Consider the following 20,513-nt stretch of genomic DNA (forward strand, 5'->3'; position numbering starts at 1 on the left):
CATTAGTCAGAGACTTTTTTCTTTAGTGGTGAGGATGGAATACTGAGTACGTTTACAACCCTCTGCCCCTAATTTGAGATGAGGTTCTTATGTATCTCAGTTTAAATTAGTATTTATAGTGCAAATGAAAGTGACTTCTGACCCTGTTACCTCAACCTCCTGGGTACCTAGATTACACTCATGTACCACCACCCCTGCATCATGGAAGAGAGGGCTCCTGGAATACAAGGCAGGCTCTCCACTGACAGCTGTATGACAGCACCCTCCAGTCCTTAACAAAACAAAACGTGTGTCTCATGTATGTGTTTAAGATATATGTATGTATGAATGAGTATGGGCTCATTATGGTGCTTGTGTGGAGGTCAGAGCATGTGCGTCTCGTATGTGTGTATGATACGTGTGTGTGTGTTTGTGTGTGTGTGAGTGTGTACATGTGTTCACATGGTGCTTGTGTGAAGGTGAAAATATAATTTCTCATGTTGGTCTTTGCCTTCTACCTTGTTTGAGACAGGTTCTATTGTTGACTGCTTTGTATACCTAGCTAGCTGGCCCACCCTGGCCTATGAGCTTCCAGGAGTCCCTCTCTGCCTTCCATTTCTTCTGCTGTCTTCCTACTATGAGCACTGGGATTACAGAGACGTGTGGCTTTATCCTTTGAATCAGCCCCCGAGCCTACCTCTAGCCCTTTTCAAACTTTTTATTTATTTATTTTTTTATTTTTTTGTTTTTTCGAGACAGGGTTTCTCTGTGTAGCCCTGGCTGTCCTGGAACTCACTCTGTAGACCAGGCTAGCCTCGAACTCTCGAACTCAGAAATCCGCCTGCCTCTGCCTCCCAAGTGCTGGGATTAAAGGCGTGCGCCACCACCGCCCGGCGTTTTTCAAACTTTTTGTTTGAAAAAGGAACTTGGTAAACTGCCCAGGCTGGCCTCAAATTTGATATCCTCCTGTCTTAGCCGCCCTAGTGTTGGGATTAAAAGCCCTACCATTATATATGCTACCATGCCAGACAGTTTAAAGACTTTAAATTTTTTAAAAATGTATTGTGTGATAAAGACTTTAAATTTTTTAAAAAGGTATTGTGTGAATGTATGATGGGGCAAGGCAATTGTGTGTGCGTGTGTGTCTGTGTCTCTATCTCTGTATGTGTGTGCAAGTCAGAGGACAACTCGAGTGGGTTTCCTCCTTCATGTGGTTTCTGGGAATTGAATAAGCTGAATAAGCTGTCAAACGTGTGAAGCATTTTGCCCACTGAGTTACCTTGTCCAGTTCAAAGTCTTAAAAGTAACTTATTTGTGTGTGTGTGTGTTAGAGTGTTTGTGTATGTGTGTTATATGCACAGGAGTGCAGGTGGCAGTGAAGTCAGAGATGTCAGATCCCCTGGAACTGCAGTTATAGGCAGTTGTGAGCCACTTGATATGAGTGCTGGAATCTCACTCCAGCTCTCTGGAAGAGAGAACACAATCTTAACTGCTGAGCCATACTGGCTCCCAGTTCAGAAACTTCAGAAAGCAATGGGAGAGCTAAACCTGGGAGAATGTTTTGGGAAGAGGGAATGGGTAGTGCCAATTCATCTGTGTGAGGAACAGTATGGAGACAGATTCTGTCTAGAATGGGATAGCAAGCAAGTACAAGAGGGGTTTAGTGAGGAGAGGAAGACCAGCTGTTTGTCCCTGTTAGGTTTTGCTAGAATGAGGAGGCTGCTGGGTCTGTGAGTCCTCAGTCTTTTTTTGTTGTTGTTTGTTTGTTTGTTTGTTTTGTTTTTTGAGACAGAGTTTTTCTGTATAGTCCAGGCTGTCCTGGAACTCACTCTGTAGACCAGGCTGGCCTCGAACTCAGAAGTCCGCCTGCCTCAGGAGTCCTCAGTCTTGAATGCAGAATTAAGAAACTAGGTGAAGGGAACATCAAAGCAGACAGTAATAGGAAAGTGCAGGGAGTAGTGCTTAGGGAATGATGAAAAAGAAAATACGCCAAGGAGATTTAACAGTTTCTTTCCACTTCCTAGAGGAATAGTTCTCAAACTGTGGGTCCTTAAGGCCATCTGCATATCAGATAGTTTACATTATGATTCATAGGAGTAGCAAAACTACAGTTACTAAGTAGCGGTGAAAATATTTTACAGTTGCGGGTCACCACAACATACGGAGTTGTAAAAGGGTTGCAGCATTAGGAAGGTTAAGAACTGATGTCCTAGAGGATTGTGAAGATAATTATAGTATACCTGGGAGCCAGTGCTTTTCCTATCATGTATATTAGCGTTTATTTAAACCAACAAGTGTGGTGCAGTGGTGTTGCACATCTTTAATCCCAAAACTTGGGCAGTGGCAGGTGGAACTCTGTGAGTTGCAAGACAGCCAGGGCTACACAGAAAAAACAACTCACCCGTGTTTTAAATAATCCAGACTAGTCCCAAACTCCTAGTGCAGGTTAGCCTCCTGGCTTTTTTTTTTAAGGCAGAATTTCATTCTGACCAGGTTGACCTTAAGTCTCCAGCCTCAGCCTCCTGAGTGTGAGATTATAGTGTAAGCACCACACCAGGCAAATCAGGGAGTTAGCCTAAAATGCCAGTGCAGAGGGTTTTAAAACAGGACAGATGGACTCTCTTGTAGTTCACAGTACATAATAAGCTCAGAGGCAGAGCAGTGGAGCTCCATGACTGTCATGACCACAGCCCATTCATAAACACTGACAAGGTCTCAGCTATTTTAATACAAGTTCCAAGGGGGAGAGTGCTGTTTGCTTTGTATGTCAGGTGATGAATCTCCAAGATATCTGAAGAGCATGGTCTGCGATTGCCCAGAATTCCTCAGTGCCTTCTGCTGCTCCTGCCCTGATGCCCTTTCATTGCTGCCGGCCTTCATCCCTCAGGTGTAGTCTGTCTACTGCAGTCCTGACTCAAAAGTGGATTTGGTATTAAAGAAATGGCAAGAATTTTAACTTCTCTTAAGGGAAAGAAAAACTGACCTCAAAGGGAAGGTGCGGTAATACAGAGAACTTGTTTATATCCCACAGTGGGAAGGAAGGCTGAAAGTAGAAGAATCTGAATTTCTCTGAGGGAAAGCAAAAGTAAAGATTTTTAAAAATTATTTTAAACAGTGGGTATCGTGGCTCGTGCCTTTAATTTTAGGATTTGGGGGCCAGAGGCAGACAGATTTCTGACTTCCATGCCAAACCTGGTCTACAGAGCCGGTTCCAGTGCAGCCAGGGCTACACAGAGATACCCATCTCAGGGCAGGGGTTGTGGGGAATTACTTTAAATCCTATCAAGAGAATGGCTTTTCATGTCTGGCCCTTTGTATCTTCAGCAGAGAAGTTTTGAAACTAACATGATCTGATGCTTAAGGTAGAAACTCTTGTCTTGAGGACAGCAAGTTTAGGGCCATCCTGGGTGATAATGGGGGAACCTTGTCCTAGAAAAATGAACATAAATATGTTGGCACAGAATTTCAGTTTGGATAATGGAAGCCTGTGTTGTGAAGATGGATGATGGTAGTGTGAGTGTACTTACTGCCACTGAAGTGTACACTTAATGGTTAAAAGGCCAACAAAACCCAACACACTTCTCTTGAGTCAGGATGAGACCATGAAGAGAATGTATTTCTGTTGCTTTTTTCTGATCCTTTCATCTTTGAAGCTTACACAACTGGGTTAGTTTTCATACTGATGGTTGTGGTGTTTATCTCTGAAGTAAAATCCTCAGAGTATTTATTTAGAAGGAGTTGGAGAGGAACTGTATACACAGGATGATGGGTGAAGACCAAAGCTGCATCATTTTAACAAAATTTTCCAGCTGCCTCTTAGGTTACAGTACATACATGGCAGGGGATGCACACGTGGGGAAACTGGCCAGACGTTTGATTCCCTTTTCCTATCTTATTTTTTCTAGGACAGAACAATAAACTAAGCAGACTCTGACCATTGGCCTCCCACTAGCCAGGATCAACCTAGCTCTCCTTTTGTGGTCCATGTGCTGCATCGTCTGCCGTCAGTGTGCAACCGGCCCCCAACGCAATGTGTGTTTGTCAAACCATGGAAGTGGGGCAGTATGGCAAGAACGCAAGTCGGGCCGGAGACCGAGGAGTTCTCCTGGAGCCCTTTATCCATCAGGTGGGCGGACACAGCAGCATGATGCGGTACGACGACCACACTGTGTGCAAACCTCTCATCTCACGGGAACAGCGCTTCTACGAGTCACTCCCTCCCGAAATGAAGGAATTCACCCCAGAATACAAAGGTTGGTCAGTGGTCCTTTTTGTGCAACTAGCAACCTTTGACATGTCTTGGCTCAGTTGTCCTGTGTTGTTTGCTCTATGACATGATTGCTGTTTCTTATTATCTCAGTTTGTTAGGTAAAATTCAAAGCTGAAATTATCAAATGTTTTTAGATCATGAAAAGCTGAGAAAAATTGACAGCAGGAAGACCCATTGGTAGAGAAGACTGTTGTCAAGGAGTCCCTTGTTTGTGACACAGGTCTAGGGGAAAAGGGGATAATTTTTTGATCCCTAGGAAGGATAAAGCGGTACTTTCCAGGCTTTAATGGTGGTTGAATAGCTGGCAAAGGGACAGTGGTGCATGTTTGTGTGTGCTAGAGAAGGGAATTTATGGAATATTCAGGAGCTCTGACGTATTAATGTTTGAAGCTGTTTTAAGACAAGAGCTGACTTTAGAATGGAAAGAACCTGTGGGTGTCTTGGAATCAGGCCACATTAGCAGCTGTTCTTTGTACTCTCTATGTACTATTACTGTCTGCCTTATTTGTTTGTTTGTTTGTTTATTTATATGTAGTTGTGTTCAGACACATCAGAAGAGGGCATCGGATCCCTTTACAGATGGTTGTGAGCCACCATGTGGTTGCTGGGAATTGAACTCAGGACCTCTGGAAGAGCATTGATGCCTTTAACTGCTGAGACATCTCTCCAGCCCCTCCACCACTCTAATTTTAAAGATAAGGTTTCTATTATGTATCCCTAGCTGTCCTGGAACTCATTCTGTAGACCAGGCTGACCTTTAACTCACCAGAGATTCACCTGCCTCTGCCTCCCGAGTGCTAGGATTAAAGGTGCAAATCACTAATCACTACACTTGGTTATAAGTGTATTGTGTACACAGCTATTTTTTTTTTAAACATCAACATTGTAACTTTTATTTTTCTATCATGTACTTTTAAACCCCAAAACATCAACAGCCAACAGAGTAAGACGTTGGGTACAGGAATAGCACTAGGCCCACGTCTGCAGAGAACAGTCCACCGATGGACGGGGTGCAGCATGCCAGTCTACTACTGACTCCTCCTTTGTTCTTTCTAACACAAGTTCAAGTGTGTCTTTAAAAAATGTTCACTTTTAAACAACATGAATCGAAATGGAGTGAGGTAATCTAAAGACTACACGAGATCATTTTCAAATACTAGATAAAACACTGTATTAAAGACATAGAGGAACCAGGGTGCACTTTGGTCTTTATATGGATAGAGGTGTTACCACCACAAAAACAACACACACTAATTAATGCCAGCCTGGTGCTAGGTGCCTGTGGTTGACAGCCTGAGTGACTGAAGAGGTAGTCAATGCTGTCATTTTCACACCGGGACCGTCAAGAGGTAAGCCACAGGTGTGTCGCATATCCGGGTACTTTCTCACAGTACAGGACTTCACCATAACGCCATAGTTCTGGTCCAAGTGTAAGGTCAACAGCGAGTCTCACTTTAAACGAGCAGTAGGTCACAGATCACACAGGCACATCTTGAAGAGGCTGTTGACAGTATGTAAGACAGAACTGGATGCTTTCAACAAGTTGTTCTTTTTCTAAAACAAACAAATCTCATTAAGACATCTAGAAAATTAAAGTCACACAACTCTACTTGCACATCCCCTAGATTTTATACCAAAATGGGAAATTATATATATATTTTATGGTAAACATTTCTTAGAGAAAACAGATAAATTAATTTAAATTAACTTTAAGACTTAATGAGATTCCCCACATCCTATATAATTCATCTTACAGTGAATGTTACAAGGTCTATTAACACTTATGGGCTTCTATTCACAAACTACATTCAACCAGAGACAAGTTAGGCCTGCACTGGTGCAAAATAAATCTCAGCCAGAATACAAAAATAATTGGCAATAAAAACATCCTGTATTTGGGAGGTGGACTGATGCTAATAACGTGGTGTCTTTGTCTTTTTCTTTAGATTGCACACTAACATTTCCAAGTTATAAGCAGATAAAAATCTCCCTAAATCTTTCATTTGTAAAAATATATCCAAAGACTAGAAATGCACATATAAACACAGCTATTTTTAAAATTGGCTATTTTATGTGTATTGGTGTTTTGCTTACATGTATGTCTGTGTAATACATGTGTGCCTGGTACCTGCAGAGGCCAGAAGAGGGTGTGTCATCCCTTGGAACTGGTGATGTAGATGGTTGCAAGCTGCTATGTGGGTGTTGAGAATTGAACCTTAGTCTTCTGGAAGAGCAACTAGTGCTCTTAACTACCAACTCATCTCTCCAGCCCTGTTTATGAGTGCTTTGATGCATATCTGTGTGTGTACCATGCTTCAGAAGTGGGCATCAGATCTCTTGGAACTGCTGTTACAGATGGTTATACTCTACCATTGTGGGTTCAGGAAACAAAACTGTGGTCTTTTGCAAGAGCAGTAAGTGCTTTTAACTGCTAAGCCATCTCTTGGCCCCATATACAATTTTAGGATTGACCATTCTAAGAGTTGTTTATTTGTTTGAGATAAGGTCTCAACTATGTAGACCAGATGGCCTTAAATTAAAAACTCACAGAGGTCTACTTGCTAATGCCTCTTGAGTGCTGAGATTAAACGTGTATGACACCATACTAGGCTTTAAGTTAAATTTTTTTTTTTAGTTTATGCTTTTTTTAATTAAGAATTATTTCGCCAGGCAGTGGTGGCACATGACTTTAATCCCAGCACTTGGGAGGCAGAGGCAGGTGGATTTCTGAGTTTGAGGCCAGCCTGGTCTACAGAATGAGTTCCAGGACAGCCAGGGCTACACAGAGAAACCCTGTCTTGAAAAGCCAAAAAAAAAAAAAAAAAGATTTATTTATTTGTGTGTGTGTGTGTGTGTGTGTGTACACATATGTATACCAGAAGGGATCATTAAATTCCTCTGAGCTGATAGATGTTTGTGGGATACCAGGCCTGTTATGTGGGTGCTGACATCTGAACTCTGGCCCTCCTGATTATAGTAAGCACTATTAATTGCTGAGCCATCTCTCCAGCCCTTGTAAACTTGTTTAGAACCAAGCTAAAAAGATGACTCTGGATAAGAGCATGTGCTGTTCTTGCAGAGACCCAGGTTTGGTTCCCAGACCCACATGACAGTTCACAACTGTTTGTAACTCCAGTTCCAAGGGATTCACTTTCACTCATGTGTGGGGTGCCCTTAAATACACATAGTCAAAATTCTCATACACATAAAATAAAAATGAGTATAAGCCTTTTAAAGATTTTTTTTTAATTTAGTTATGATTTTATCATGTTAACATTTTTTACTTAGGGAAATTTCCATTTAGCACAATCCAAGTAAGAGTTGACTTAGTTCCTTTTTTTTTTAAGATAGATTTATTTATTTACTCATGTATTTATTTATTTTTATGTATTCAGCATTCAGCCTGCATATATATCTGTCTGCCAGTAGAGAACACCAGATCTCATTATAGATGGTTGTGAGCCACCATGTGGTTGCTAGGAATTAAACTCAGGACTTCTGGAAGTGTTCTTATCCTCTGAGCCATCTCTCTGGCCCCTGACTCTGATTCTTTAAGTCTGAGAAATTATTATGGAAAAAATATATAAAGTTTACCATTTTGTTGTATAATTTAGTAGCATTAGGTATACTGACATAGTTGTGTGGCTATAACCACTGTTCATTGTGAAACAGGAACTGTGAACATTGTAAATAAAAACCTCCCTGTGCTTTCTGTGTCAGCCTTGGAAACTTCTACTTTCCTTCACAAATAGTGTAGATATGACATACAAATGAGATCTTACATTTTTCTCAGTTTGTAGCTGGCTAATTTCACTTAGCATGTTTTTAAAGTCCATCTATCTCATAGCGTGTGTTTGAATTCCTTCTGGGGAGGGTGGGCCTCAGTGGTGGAGTGCTTGCCTGACCCGAGTAAGGTCCCAGGTTTGGCTCCAGCACCACAAATAAAACAAACCATAAAAAAGAAAAGATGTATTTGTATGTGTGCAGGTATTCTTATACCATGGCATACATACAGAGGACAGAGGACAGCTTTCAGGAGTTGCTTCTCTCCTGCCACCATGTAGGTTGCAGGGATTGAGCTCATGCCTTCAGACCTGGCGGCAGGTGTCTTTACCTGCATTATCATCTCACAGGCCCTTTAAGAAATTTTAATGAGGTCTGGTGAGCTGGCTTGGAGGTTACGAGTGCTCATTGCTCTTTATTATGATTATGATTACATTTATTTATTTACTTTACACTCTCATAACAGCTTCCCCTCCCGCTTCTCCTTCTAGCCCCTCCCTCTCACCTCCCCTTCTACCATTCCCCTTTTCCTTTCTCCTTGAAGAGGAGGCTTCCCATTGATATCAGTCCACCTTAGCATATCAAGTTACAGTAGGACTAGGTGCATCTTCTCCTATTAAACTTAGACAAGGCAGCCCAGTTAGGGGGAAAGAGTCCAAAAGCAGGCAGAGTTAGCCCCTGCTTTAGTTGTTAGGATTCTCACATGGAGAACAAACTGCACATCCCTTCCCCCCCCGCCCCCCCCCCCCCCCCCCCCGCTAGGTCTGTCCCACGTGTACTCTTTGGTTGGTGGTTCAGTCTCTATGAGCAACTCTGGGCCAAGGTTAGTTGATTCTTTAGGTTTTCATGTAGTGTCCTTGACTTCTGGCTCCTTCAGTCCTTAGTCTGATTGCTGCTTTTAGAGGGCCCAGGTTTAATTTCCAGCACCCACATGGAGCGTACAACTGTCTGTGACTTCAGTTTCAGGAACTCTGACATCCTCTTCTGGCTTCTGTGGATACTGCATGCATATAGTAAATAGATATGCACTCAGGCACAAACACACATATACATGAAATAAAATTTAGAAAATGGCTGGGCACGGTGGTGCACGCCTTTAATCCAGCACTTGGGAGTTAGAGGCAGGTGAATCTCTGAGTTCCAAGCCAATCTGGTGTACTAGCCAGGGCCACACAGAGAAATCCTGTCTATAAATAAATAAATAAATAAATAAATAACATGGCAGATTAGGTACATTCACATTGCTCTATCCTTTGGGTCTTGTGAATAATGCTGCATACAAGGATGTGAGGCCCACTGTTCAGTTCTGTACAGATTTGAATGTATGCCAATTCTGTGTATACTTTTTGTTCTTTTACAGTACTAGAGATTGAACTAGGTATTGAATGGGCTAGTCAAGCACTCTACCACTGAATTAAATCCCTTTTTCCTTTGTTTTTTAAGAATGCTAGGAAATACTCTATATTCCCAGACCCTATTTATATTTTAATTAGTAAAAAAGAGTTAAACAGTTTTTAGACTCCCCAGCTCCAGCTTTTATGGTGGTGTCTTATTTATTTTAGCCTCAGCTTTTACTTGTACTTGGAGTCGTGTCCACAGCTCTCCTCATCCCTCAGTCCTGATCTCTCAGACACTGCTTGATCATCCTGCTCATCATGTTCTGCTCTGGAGACATTATCATTTGCAGTTACAGAACCCCACCTAATTTCTTCACAGTACTACTTATAATCTGTAATTGTTTTGTGCATGTTTATTTACTTGGTAAAAGCTAAAGCTAATGATAGATACGGAAGGAAGTATCTTCCTCATCATGGAGGCATCTGTGGTTGCCTTCTTATGTAGTGGTAAAACATTGCCTCCTTTAATATCAAGGACTGAGCCAAGGTTGTCTTTGAGGCCTCTCATTCCTAGTTAGCATTTAATTGGAAGTCCCAGCCTGTGCAGATAGATATGTCTTGATTTGGGAAGAAAAAAGTAAAATTGTTTTTCCAATGAACAATAGAACTCTTTCTTCAGCTGAACTACTATTTGAGCAAAGGATTCAAAACAATTTCCCAGGGAATTTTTTGAATATGTATTCTGGACATACAAAGAATAAAGAATAAATCAAGATGGGAAAAAGATGCTAATAGAAACAATGGCTCTTTCCTGGTAGTGTGTGATAGTTCTCGGGACAGTCAAAATAGCGTATAAAGGAGCTCCCAGAATAGAAAGAAGACTGGAGACTGGAGGGCGTTCAGTGTTAAACAAGTTCAAAAGACCATGCTGAGGGCTTGCCAAGAGAAAGCCATGCACAGGGACAGGTTGTGCATGTGAACCTCTCTGAGGCTTGAGTTTGAAGGAGTTTCCTTCTAACAGGACCCAGAGACTGATGCGCTGCCAGCCTAGGGAAGGAAACAAGTGCAGAGGACAGAGTGCCTCTCAGTCACTCACTGCAGATTGTGGGGCTGTTTGTGTACACCAAGATGGGACACGTAGATGTAGCGTTGATGGACACAGGATGGATATGCAAGTTCAAGGGTGTTTTTATTGGTTTTTTGTTTTTAAAAAACCTTGATTAGATTTCTGTGTGTTGTTTCTGTTTTATCTCTTGATCTGGAAGAAACTAATCTGGTTAGCAAATAGACACAACAGGAGCTGGAGAGATGGCTCAGCAGCTGAGAGTATTTCTTATTCTTGCAAAGGACCCAGGTTTGTTTCCCACTCCTCACATGGAGGCTCACGACCACCTGCAGCTTTGGTTCCAAAGGATCTGATGCCCTTTTCTAGCTTTGTGTGATACACTTGCATACATGTGAGCAAAACACTTACACGTTAAAGTAGAAGCCAGGCATGGTGGTACACAGCTTTAATCCCATCACTCAGAAGCAGAGGCAGGCAGAACTCTATGGGTTCAAGACAAGCCTGATCTAGAGTGAGTTCTAGGATAGCCAGAGCTACACAGAAAAAAATGTGTGTGTGTGTGTGTGTGTGTGTGTGTGTGTGTGTGTGTGCGCGCGTGCCTGCCTGCCTATCTATGGTGGGGTCAGTAAAAATGGAAGCCATGTGTGGTAGTGCCATTAATCCTAACATTTTCCATTTGGAAACAGGTAGATCTCTGATCTGTGATTTGGAAGAGGCCAGGATTACATAGTGAGACTTAAAAAAAGTAACAGGTGGGGCTGGGGATGGCTCAGTGGTTTAAGAGCACTGACTACTCTTCCAGAGGTCCTGAGTTCAATTCCCAGTAACCATATGGTGGCTCACAACCATCTGTCATAGGATCTGATGCCCTCTTCTAGTGTGTCTGAAGACAGTGGCAGTATACTTACTTAAACAAACAAATCTTTTTTTTTGGGGGGGGGCGTTTTTTTTTGGGAGGAGGGCGGTTCGAGACAGGGTTTCTCTTTATAGCCTGGGCTAGCCTCGAACTCAGAGATCTGCCCGCCTCTGCCTCCCAAATTGGGGGGATTAAAGGCGTGCGCCACCACCGCCGCCCGGCTAAACAAACAAATCTTAAAAAAAAAAAAGAAAAAAGAAAAAGAAAGAAAGTACCAGGAAAAAAATGAAAAGCAGACAACAGGCATGGCCACACACACTTGTAATCCTAACACTGGGAAGTGTAAGCAGAAAGGTCAGTTTAAGGTCAATTACTTCATAGTGAGTTTGAGGCTAGCCTGGACTATCCAAGACCCCATCTTACAAAAATGAAAAAATGGAGAGAACAGATTACTCCATGAGATATAGTGGGAAATTCAGGAAGGCATTTCACCTTAGAGACTCCAGAGTAGAAGTCTGTGTGGGAAACTAAGAGAGCACTGTGCTCAGTGTGGAAAGAAAAGTGTGTGTGTGTGTGTGTGTGTGTGCGTGTGTGTGTGTACTTTAAAGATTTATTTATGTGTGTGAGTACACTGTTGCTGTCTACAGACACACCAGAAAAGGGCATTGGATCTCATTACAGATGGTTGTGAGCCACCATGTGGTTGCTGGGAATTGAACTCAAGACCTCTGGAAGAGTGGTCAGTGTTCTTAACTGCTGAGCCATCTCTCCTGTGCCTGGAAAATATTTTATTTATAAGCACTGTCCAGAGATATTTTATGTTTCTTTAGGTGATACTGTCAGGCAGAAGGAAAACAGCTCTAAGGATCACTGACAAGGAGTGGGGTTATCTTAAAGCAGTTGAGTAGATAGAAGGTTAATTTTTTAAGTATCTATCTTTTGAAAAGAATTTTATAGCCGGGCGGTGGTGGCGCATGCCTTTAATCCCAGCACTTGGGAGGCAGAGGCAGGTGGATTTCTGAGTTCGAGGCCAGCCTGGTCTACAGAGTGAGTTCCAGGACAGCCAGGGCAACACAGAGAAACCTTGTCTCGAAAAAACCAAAAAAAAAGAAAAAAAAAAAGAATTTTATGTTTTTCATGTGTGTGTCTGTGTACCACATGCATCCTTGGTGGCCCATAGAGTCAGAACAGGACATTAGATCTTGGAATTGGAATTAGAGATGTTTGTGAGCCACCATTTGGGTTCTGGAAGTTGAACCTGGGTATTCTCCAAGAGCAGCAAGTGCACTTGATTGCTGAGCCATCTCCTTACCCTCTAGAGCGTTACATTTTGTCTGGTTTCGATGTCACCTAGAGAACATGCTTTGTGAGTGGTGAGTTACTGAAAGCAGAAGGGTGAAGGAAAATGTAGAAAATTACAGACTTACCCTCATTCAGAGGTAAGCAGTAGGTTGAGAGTGAATACGGGTGTCTGCTGGCCATTATTCTTAATGGATCTACAGTTGGGTCAGGACAGGTGATATCCATGTTTTTGAGAAAAGCAGGAGCAGACATGGACTCTGCCAGTTCTGATATTTGTTAATCAGCTGCCTTTTCTCCAACAGGCGTGGTTTCCGTCTGTTTTGAGGGAGACAGTGATGGTTACATCAACTTGGTAGCCTACCCGTATGTGGAGAGTGAAACTGTAGAGCAAGATGACACACCAGAGCGGGAGCAACCGCGGCGCAAACACTCCCGCCGGAGCCTGCATCGGTCTGGCAGTGGTAGTGACCACAAGGAAGAGAAAGCCAGCCTGTCCTTTGAGACCTCTGAGAGGTAAGAGTGTATTGGACAGAGCTTGGTGACACATGCTGAGTCCTAATGATACCAACATTCAGGACAGTGGTGGAGCCCTTGTTAGGGTCCAAGAATCACTAAAGGGACTAGGGGAATTCCAGGGAGGGGTAGATGAACTTTATCCTGATTGGTCGGCTTTGTATCTATGGCTTTCCGTACCACAATCCAGGTGGTATCCTTTGTTGTTGGCCCTTCTCTTCTTGGAGACCTTGGGGGTGGGGGCGTCACTGTTAGGATTTTGGAGTCTCTGTCTGTCATAGTATATTAAATGTCATATTCAGCAGCTCTCTGACTAGTTTGAGGGCTAATATCTACTTAGCATATCTGAGTTAAACAACCTTTGCCTGTTGTTAGTTATCTGTTTCAAACTGTACCTTGCAGACATAAAACAAGAAACTGAATAAAGCTTTCACCTTATAGTTAATTGCATCTACTTAGCACGACTTCAGTATATTTCTGAGTATATTAAAGGATATGATCATTTATAAGGTTACTGATTATCAACTTTATTTTTAATTATGGCAATTTTATGAGACTACAGTCCTATTGAGTTTGAGCCTTAAAGATCACAGTTTTAATTGAAGTTCTTCCAGTGTCAGAATAAAACTGTTTTAGCCCGTCAACATATTTCATAAGGAGACTAGATACTTTTCTGACCTTGGCTGAGGGACTGAAAGAAGGGAGGCTGCTCTTGGAAGGGGCCTGTGAGCCTTGTCGAGCTCAGGCAGAAGGGGTGTGGTTCTTAACCTCTTTAATGTTGTGAACCTCTCAAACTGTTTTTAAATTGACAAATTTCTTAATTTTTATTCCTGGTATTATTATCATAATTTACAGTGTAATATATTTTGATATAATAAAAAGACAGCTACAACTGATAAAAAGACCTCGAGAATATGTATCTAATTGACATTACATTGCATTAATAGCTGTATTTTTAAAATGAAAACTTTCTGTTATGTTTATTTTTATCATCAGATCTATAGCTATTATAATAGGGATTGCCTGAACCCTTTTTACTATAATTATTTTTCTCCATGGGTTTATAACTTGATTGCTGTTGTACAGTGAAATTTCCTCCTTCATTTTACCCATCATGTACCAATAAAGACATGCCAATAAAACATCTAGCAAGTTTTAAAATGTCCCATAGTTTTGTGACAGTTTAAACAGTTCTATGTCTATAAGATCAAGTGTAATAACTTTATGCCATAAAGTTTGGCTGCCAACAAGAAAATTTCCTATATATGAACACATGGAGTCGCAACTTCAGTACCTCTTTAAAGAAACATCTTTAAATCTCATCTTTTATAAGTCTAATTTTTTAGGATAGGAATTGCATAAAAAAAATCCCAATTTAAAAGTATCTTTAGAGACCTTGGTTGGCTCATGATGTGTGTTGTTGCCCAGGATAATTTTAACCCTGAATTTATTTATTTATTTATTTATTTATTTATTTTTTCGAGACAGAGTTTCTCTGTGTAGCCCTGGCTGTCCTGGAACTCACTCTGTAGACCAGGCTGGCCTCGAACTCGAACTGCAAAAGATGGTTAGTTTCTCAACCATACAGTGGAACTTAGATTTCTTTTTTGTCAGGCATTTGAAGTCCTTGAAGTGTACTTGGACTAGGTTCAGCAGAGTGGAGCTGGCCGGCCGGCCGGCCCATGGTGTCTCTCAAAGTCATAGGGGAGAACAAATAAATCACAAGCACATAAAGCATACAGTAAGTCTACAGGTGGTTGAAAAAATAAACCAGATGAAACCAGTAGTGGCCTCTCCTGGTGTCAGGCCCTGCCTGTTTGCCTCCTGCCTTCTGTGTGTGGCTAAACCCAGTTAAGAGAAACTGAAGCTTTGTCAGCCCTCTAGAAGCAGGAATGCCCTGTGTTCGTGGCAATAGATTATTTAGCTTTCTTTTAAATCTCACACCTATAGGATGTCTGAGCAGGAGAGTGGTGATAGACCATACAGACTAGGGTACCCAGTGACTTTTGTTAAAACTCTGAGAATCCGATGGTATTATCCTTTCCGTGCTCCTGTATTTATACTGGGCATTGATTTTTCTCTGAATTATGTCTCGTGATATTCCATTCAGACGTTAGTTAGCTTCTACTAAGTTAAATATAATTCAGAGGCTAGAGAATAAAGTAGAGAATCAGAGTGTGATGCATCATCACACTTTGTAATCCTAGCACTCAGGAAGCTGAGGCAGGAGAATCATTGAGTGTACGAACACAGCATGTACTACATAACAAGTTCCAGAATAGCTTGGACTTCATAGTGAGATTGTAATGGGGTTGGAGGAGGAATGGAGTTAAGAATGCTTCCTGCACTTCCACAGGACCCAAGCAGTTCCCAGCACCCACATCTGGCAGCTCACAAAAGCTCCAGGGCACTCAGTGTTGTCTTCTGGTCTCTGCAGGGACCTCCACATACATGGCATACATAGGCACATATTTAAAAAAAAAAGTTGGCAGGCATGGTGCCACATGCCTTTAATCCCTGCTTGGGAGGCAGAAACAGGAAGACTTTCATGATTTCCAGGCCAGTCTGGTTTACATGGAGAGTTCCAGGTCAAGCAGGACTACATAGAGGAAACCCTATCTTGAGAGAGAGAGAGAGAGGGAGGGAGGGAGAGAGAGAGAGAGAGGGAGGGAGGGAGGGAGGGAGGGAGGGGAGAGGGAGGGGAGAGGGAGGGGAGGGAGGGAGGCAGGCATGGGAGGGAAGGAATGAGAGAATGAGAATGAATATGAATCTGTTAACATGTTATCTGTACTGTTTGTTTGTGAAACAAGATCTCACTGTATACTCTGGTGGCTGGCATAAAATTCATATGTAGACCTGGCTAATCTGCAGCATACAGTAATTTCCCATCTCTGCCTCTTAAATGCTGAGATCAGAGCATGCCACCATGCCTAGCCTTGTATTACTTTCCATGGCTGAACATCCCATCATATGAACATACCATCTTTGTTTTATTCATTCATGAGGTTGTGATAAACATAGAAGGGAGGCCATACCTGTGGGAGTGGCCTATGAACACTAGCCACTTCAACCCCTTGTTGAAAAGTCACTGTCTAGATAGATGGATGGATGGTTGGATGAATGGATGGATGGATAGATCGGAGATATAAAGTTGTAGATACAGATGATTACAAGGATGTGGAGAAATTGGACCTTCTACTTTGCTTGTGGGAAGGGTTGCAAAGTAGTAGAATCTTGAATTTCTGTTGTTCTTGGTCCTACCTCCTGAGCACCGAGATTACAGGATTTACAGCCATGCCTAGTTTTTGTAGTGCTGAGGAGTGAACTCAGGGCTTCACGCATATTGAACATGTATCAACCAAGCTTCAGCACTATCGACAGATCACTTCATTAAAACATGCTGCCCACAGGAGCTGACAGGACTTAGGGCAGTCCACTCTTTTTACTTAGGCTTTAAGAGGTCCTGTTCATGTTAATTAAGGAAGCCTTGTGTGGTTGTGAGTGTGTTTCTCCTCCTGTTGGGCAAAGTCTGTAACTGTGTTGGAAGGAGAGGGTTACACACATGCACACTTGAGTTAAGATGTGTGTGTGTCTTGGTGTTGAGTATTCGAAGGGCTCCTGCCTGCAGAAGCAGTTCACCTCATCTCCATCATCCACAAGGGCCTTCCTCTTGAGCAGCAACTGTGGGGCCTCACTCTGCCATATGGGTGATGGAACATTCCAGTCAGTAGCTAGCAACTGATGATTCTCTTCTAGCAATTTTTAGAGTGGGAGTTGTTTTGTTCTCCAAAGTGACAGCATTTACTTTATTAATCATTGATGAAAAAGCCAGTGAATATAGATTTAACATCAGGGTCTGCTCTGAAGGTGCCAGCTCTGTTGGGGTGTACACGCATATGGAGGTCAGTAGTTGACATTACTTTTCTACCTTATTCATTGAGGCAGTTTCAGTCAAATGTAGAGCTCACCAGTTCACCAGTATGGCCAGCCCCATACACAGCATACATACATTCCCCGTGTATCATTCAGGGTTCTCTAGAGGAACAGAACTGATTGAATGATGTCTATAATAAAGGTGATTTATTAGATATTAGAGTGGCTCACCAGATATGGTTCAGCTAGTTCAGTAGTTGGAGAATCCAGTACTTTTCAGTTTAGGAGGTTGGATATCTCAGCTGGTTTCAGTAGATGCCAGAATCCTGAAGAAGTAGGCTCTGATGCCAGTGAAGGAATGGACTTGTCGGCTAGAGTGAGGCCAAGCAGGCAAAGAGCAAAAGCTGCTTATGTCCATGGCTGTTACATCAACTCAAAGCAGGTGGTCTGGGTCAGGTTAGAGGTAGGTTTTCCCACTTAAATGATTTAAGAAAAATCGATCACAAGTGTACCCAGCTGCTTGGGGTTTAGTTAATTCTAGATGCAGTCAAGTTGACAACCAAGAATAGCCATCACATCCTGTCTTTGTGTTCTGAAGGTTGGAATTCCAGCCTGGTCACCACACTCGCACAGTGTGACATGGGCTTTGGGACGCCAGAGTCCAGTTCTCACCCTTGTGTGGTGATTGCTTGCCCACTGCTCCATCTGCCCGTGCTGATTTGGTCTCAGATGTCCTGCGCTTAAGTAGTCTGCCCCATTAGCCTTCTGAGCATCTGGGACACTGGTATCCACTGTACCTACCCTGTAAGGACTCCAGAGTACATTTACAGGCCTGTGTCAGTTATGTTCACACCAGCAGTGTGTAAGAAAGGGCACTGGCCTCTGGATACCCTACATGGCTCTTGGTCTAGTTGTTTTTTAAGATTTGTTTGCATTTTTAAAAAGATTTATTTATTTTATGTAAATGAGAATACCATTGCTCTCTTCAGACACACCAGAAGAGGGCATCAGATCCCATTATCAATGGTTGTGAGCCACCATGTGGTTTTTGGGAATTGAACTCAGGACCTCTGGAAGAGCAGTCAGTGCTCTTAACCACTGAGCCATCTCTCCAGCTTTTGTTTACATTTTTATAGTTTTAATTACATGTATGTATGTATGTATGTCTTAGTGTGGGTATGTGTGCTTGAGTTCAGATGCCTGTGAAGGACACAAAGGCATTATATCTTCCTGGCCATAGTACAAGCAATTATGAGTTCCCTCATGTTGGTGCTGGGAACCAAACCCCAGTTTTCTACAAAAACTGTAGGTACTGGTAACCACTAAGCCATCTCTCTAATACTTAGTTTTCTTTCCTGTTTTACATTTTTTTTTGTTGGTGGTAGTGTTTTGGTTTGTTTGTTTGTTTGGTTGGTTGGTTGGTTTTTTGGAGAGGGGTCGTTATTTGTTTTATTTTTCAGACAGGGTTTTATGTAACCTTGACTGTCCTTGAACTCAGTGAGATCTACCTGCCTCTGCCTCCTAAGTGTTAATATCAAAGGTATGCAGCCCACCACACCTGACCTCTTTTTTTTTTAACTATTTAAATTAAGTACTATTTTTTTTAAATTTTTTAAAGATTTATTTATTTTATATATATAAGCATACTAACTTTGAAACACCAGAAGAGGGCATCAGATCCTATTACAGATGTTTGTGAGCTACCATGTGGTTGCTGGGAATTGAACTCATGACCTTTGGAAGAGCATCCAGTGCTCTTAACAGTTGAGCCATCTCTCCAGCCCCTTAAGTACTATTTATTATTGGGTATTTGTTGGAGGGAGGGTGTTTGTATATATATATCTCCTTTTATGTATATAGAGGTCAGAGGCTAAAAGTAGAGTTAGTTCTTTCCTTCTACTCTATGTATCCTGGGGATCAAACTCAGGTTGTCAGGCTTGTGTAGCAAGTGCCCATGTTACCAGAGCCCAAAGTTTCTTCCTTCGACATTAACAAGTGGGAAGTGTTATCAGATGCTATAATTGGACAAGATCGTTTTTCAGGTACTTTGAGAGGCCCAAGGCGTTCCTTCTGCTCACTCACTTTTACTTGGGGCCATTGCTGCCTGTGAGCAGGTTCTGGGTGACAGGAGGGAAGGCTTGTTCTAATTCTTCTCGACCCTGTGTTCCTAAAGGTGACTTCTCTGCTCTCTCAGTGGTGTTTTGTGTTCTTCCTTCTTAGCTCCCAGGAGGCAAAGAGCCCAAAGGTGGAGCTGCACAGCCACTCAGATGTCCCTTTCCAGATGCTAGACAGCAATAGCGGGCTGAGCTCTGAGAAGATCAGCTACAACCCCTGGAGCCTGCGCTGCCACAAGCAGCAGCTGAGCCGCATGCGCTCCGAGTCTAAGGACCGAAAACTCTACAGTATCCTTGTCCACTGACGTCAAACTGTGTGAGGGAATGGCAAGACAGTTTGGTTCTTCTTTTTTCTTTTTCTTTTTTTCTTTTTTTTCTTTTTTTTGTTTTTGTTTTTTTTTTTTTTTTGTTTTTTTGAGACAGGGTTTCTCTGTGTAGCCTGGGCTGTCCTGGAACTCACTCTGTAGACCAGGCTGGCCTTGAACTCAGAGATCCACCTGCCTCTGCCTCCCTATTTATTTCTGGGATCAAAGGTGTGTACCACCATTGCTTGGCCTTAAAATGAGGTTTTATTCTTTGATAGTTTCATATGTGTGTGCTCACACCTACTGGAACCTATGCCCTCCCACTTTCAGTTAAAAAAACACCAGAAACCAAAAATCAAAAAACCTACAGAATTTAAGAGAGTACTGACATATTCGTGGATTTGGGCCATAACTAAATTATGGTAACTTAGTGGCAGCCATACCCCTGAAGAAAAATGACTCCCCCTGCCCTAGCAGCCTTTAACTACAAGTAGCCTTTCAGCTACATGAGGGTAAGACCTTCTGTACTCCTCTCCATTCATGCTGGAATGCTGATGGGCCAGGTCTCACGCAGGTCTTGTGTAGGAAGCCACCACAGCTGCTTGGAGTTCATGCCTGCGACAGCATGTGCCCCTCCTTCACCCAGGCTGGAAGTTGGCATGCTCAGTTTTGTCCAGGTTTTGTACAAGGCATAAGTCACCACCACAGCTGCTGTATGCCTGACTGTAGTGAGCACACTCCTTCCTGTCCTCCATAATTATCCTCTAAGCTTTAGAAGGAGTGATACAGCTGTCTCACTTGTGGCTGAACATTGGACAGTTATTTACTCTCTCCAAGATAGATTCTAAGTCCAGTCTGCTAAGAATGTTAGAATTTGTCGGGTGGTGGTGGTGCACGCCTTTAATCCCAGCACTTGGGAGGCAGAGGCAGGCAGATTTCTGAGTTCGAGGCCAGCCTGGTCTACAGAGTGAGTTCCAGGATAGCCAGGGCTACACAGAGAAACCCTGTCTCTTTAAAAAAAAAAAAAAAAAGTTAGAATTTGATTTCCTCTTTTTTTTTTCTTTCTTTCTTTTTTTTTTTAATAATGCTGCAAAGACGTCTTTCTTATTTCTTAA

The 20,513-nt window shown here is 42.4% G+C and overlaps 1 protein-coding gene across 1 annotated transcript in view; it reads left to right on the forward strand.

Annotated features, from left to right (window-relative positions):
* Nucleotides 1-20,513, forward strand: part of Ip6k1 (inositol hexakisphosphate kinase 1) — a 47,523-nt gene that overhangs the window by 20,768 nt on the left and 6,242 nt on the right. Inside the window, exons 2-4 of the mRNA XM_028756744.1 lie at nucleotides 3,885-4,232; nucleotides 12,896-13,106; nucleotides 19,200-19,381. Coding sequence (XP_028612577.1) covers nucleotides 4,010-4,232; nucleotides 12,896-13,106; nucleotides 19,200-19,381 — 616 coding nt within the window. The 5' untranslated portion in view covers nucleotides 3,885-4,009. The remainder of the gene's footprint in view (nucleotides 1-3,884; nucleotides 4,233-12,895; nucleotides 13,107-19,199; nucleotides 19,382-20,513) is intronic.

The sequence above is a fragment of the Grammomys surdaster genome, unplaced genomic scaffold, assembly GCF_004785775.1.
Source record: "Grammomys surdaster isolate TR1022 unplaced genomic scaffold, NIH_TR_1.0 126131, whole genome shotgun sequence".
Lineage (NCBI taxonomy): Eukaryota > Metazoa > Chordata > Mammalia > Rodentia > Muridae > Grammomys > Grammomys surdaster.